This window comes from Jaculus jaculus, chromosome 1, assembly GCF_020740685.1.
Source record: "Jaculus jaculus isolate mJacJac1 chromosome 1, mJacJac1.mat.Y.cur, whole genome shotgun sequence".
Taxonomy (NCBI): Eukaryota; Metazoa; Chordata; class Mammalia; order Rodentia; family Dipodidae; genus Jaculus; species Jaculus jaculus.
This window is the reverse complement of record NC_059102.1, coordinates 213969247-213971486: the sequence shown is the minus strand read 5'-3', so window position 1 is coordinate 213971486 and position 2240 is coordinate 213969247. Positions and strand designations below refer to the sequence as shown.

At 43.2% G+C, this 2240-nt stretch overlaps 1 protein-coding gene across 1 annotated transcript; it reads left to right on the top strand.

Moving 5' to 3' along the window:
- The first annotated feature begins 354 nt into the window (after positions 1–354).
- LOC101599103 (3-hydroxyacyl-CoA dehydrogenase type-2-like) lies at positions 355–975 on the top strand. The gene has a single exon (XM_045142481.1). It carries the CDS (start codon positions 355–357, stop codon positions 961–963), a length of 609 nt encoding a protein of 202 aa, XP_044998416.1. The 3' UTR covers positions 964–975.
- The last annotated feature ends 1265 nt before the right edge of the window (positions 976–2240 follow it).

The following is a 2240-nucleotide window of genomic DNA, read 5'->3' as shown; positions in this document are numbered from 1 at the left end:
AATGACAGATCCTTCGATAACTAGTTTAAAAGATTTAGGGAATTATCCTTTTTATATTTGAGTGATGAGATTCTTGACCAATTAATGAAAGGAGCAAGGTGAAAATATGGAACAAATTATCATCGTCACTTATGAGATTTTTGTATTATGTCTGTACCAACATTTAAAACAATAACATCAAGGGAGGGAAATAAATAGGCTGACATTACTAATAAGCTGTATCAAGATGATGTGAAGGTATCAAAGCAAGGCAGCAACTTGTCCATGCACTAGGTTATACACTGCTGCACCATACATTTCTAAAATGTGAAATAGAGATACCATTCATTAGATTGAAAAGAAATTCTGCTTAAAATGTCACCAGCAAATGTTACCTCTGAGAATGAGGTGCAGACAGCTTTGACTCTAGCAAAAGAAAAGTTTGGCTGTGTGGATGTGACTGTCAATTGTGAAGGTATTGCAGTGGCCATTCAAACATACAATATAAAGAAGAAACAGGCTCATACCTTGGAGGACTTCCAGCGAGTTCTCAATGTGAATCTCATAGGCACCTTTAATGTGATCCCTCTAGTTGCTGGTGAAATGAGCCAGAATGAACCAGACCAGCGAGGCCAACGTGGAGTTATCATCAATACTGCCAGTGTGGCTGCCTTTGAGGGTCAGGTTGGACAAGCTGCATACTCTGCGTCCAAAGGGGGTATCGTGGCCATGACACTGCCCATTGCTCGGGATCTAGCTCCCATAGGCATCCGTGTGATGACCATTGCTCCAGGTCTGTTTGGCACCCTACTGCTGACCACCCTTCCAGAGAAGGTGCACAACTTCTTGGCTAGCCAGGTACCCTTCCCCAGCCGACTTGGTGATCCTGCTGAGTATGCTCATCTGGTACAGACTATAATCGAGAATCCATTCCTCAATGGAGAGGTCATCCGCCTGGATGGGGCCATTCAAATGCAGCCTTAAAATGAGAACACGGAAAACCTGTGCACCACTTTCCTCTAGGGAACTACTCTCAGCTTGCAGTAGACCTAATAGCCATTTGTAACTCTTACCAGTCACCCTCTGTGCCTAATAAAGTCTCTTTCTTACAGGAAAAAAAAAAATGTTTAAGAAACAAAAGACAAGAAGGGATGATGGTGGCAAAATAGCCATGCCAATGCACCCTAAAGATGTAAATAAGCAGGAAAACAGCAAAATACACCTTTTATGTTGAAAAGTAAAGGTGCTTAAATTATTATTAACCACTGCAGTGAAGCAGGGAAGACTCAGAGAGTCAGATCTTCTACATAGGAGGAAACCAGCCGGAATCCTGCCAAGGTGCCAGTGTCCCCCATTCATGCACCCGCCCACCCAACTGGGCTGCAACACATAGCTGCTGGAACAGAAACCAGGTGGAGGGTTTTCCACTCACATCAGCCTCCTTGTAAACCTGAAAGGGAAGACAGCAGGGACCAGCTGAATAGGTGCTGAGGTAGAACACAAATAGGACCAGCTGAGAAAATCCAGTGCAACTCCAGGCATCCTGCACAGACTCCCATCCCCCAACCGCCCGTGCTAGGAACCACTGGAGAATTTATTCACTCCCTGGCTGCATGGCATAAACAAAGCTGATCCGAACACCAGGTCTACAACACAACAGAGAGAATCAAGGTAGGCACTCAGCATGAGTGACATTGGAAGCACAGAATGTCTAAACTAGCCCCAGTGGAAGATCTAATATAGGTCCAAAAAAGAGAAAGAGACCAGCACTTGGGAGGTAGAGGCAGGAGAATCACCGTGAGTTCGAGGCCACCCTGAGACTCCATAGTAAATTGCAGGTCAGCCTGGGCTAGAGTGAGATCCTACCTCGAAAAACCAGAAAGAAAAAAAGAGAGAGAGAGAGTGAGAAAGAGAAACTTGGGAAGTCATTAATGGGAATTTCAAGACTTCAGGACACTATGAAGAGATCAAACAGAAGAATTCAGGGCATAGTAGAAGGAGACAAATTTCACTGCAAAGGCATGGTAGATATTTTCAACAAAACCATAGAAAAAAACTTCCCCAAATAGATAAAGTTATACCAATATAGATACAGGAAGCTTAAAGAATGCCAAACAGAAAAATTCAGGAGAGAACTTCTCACTTTCATATTATAATTAAAGTACACACACACACACACACACACACACATACACACACAAGACAATATACTGAAAGCAGTTAGAGAGAAAAATCAAGTCATATATAAAGGAAAGCCCACC

Coding starts and splice junctions, on each gene's coding strand:
- LOC101599103 (XM_045142481.1), top strand. CDS start 355: ATGTCACCAGCAAATGTTACCTCTGAGAATGAGGTGCAGACAGCTTTG.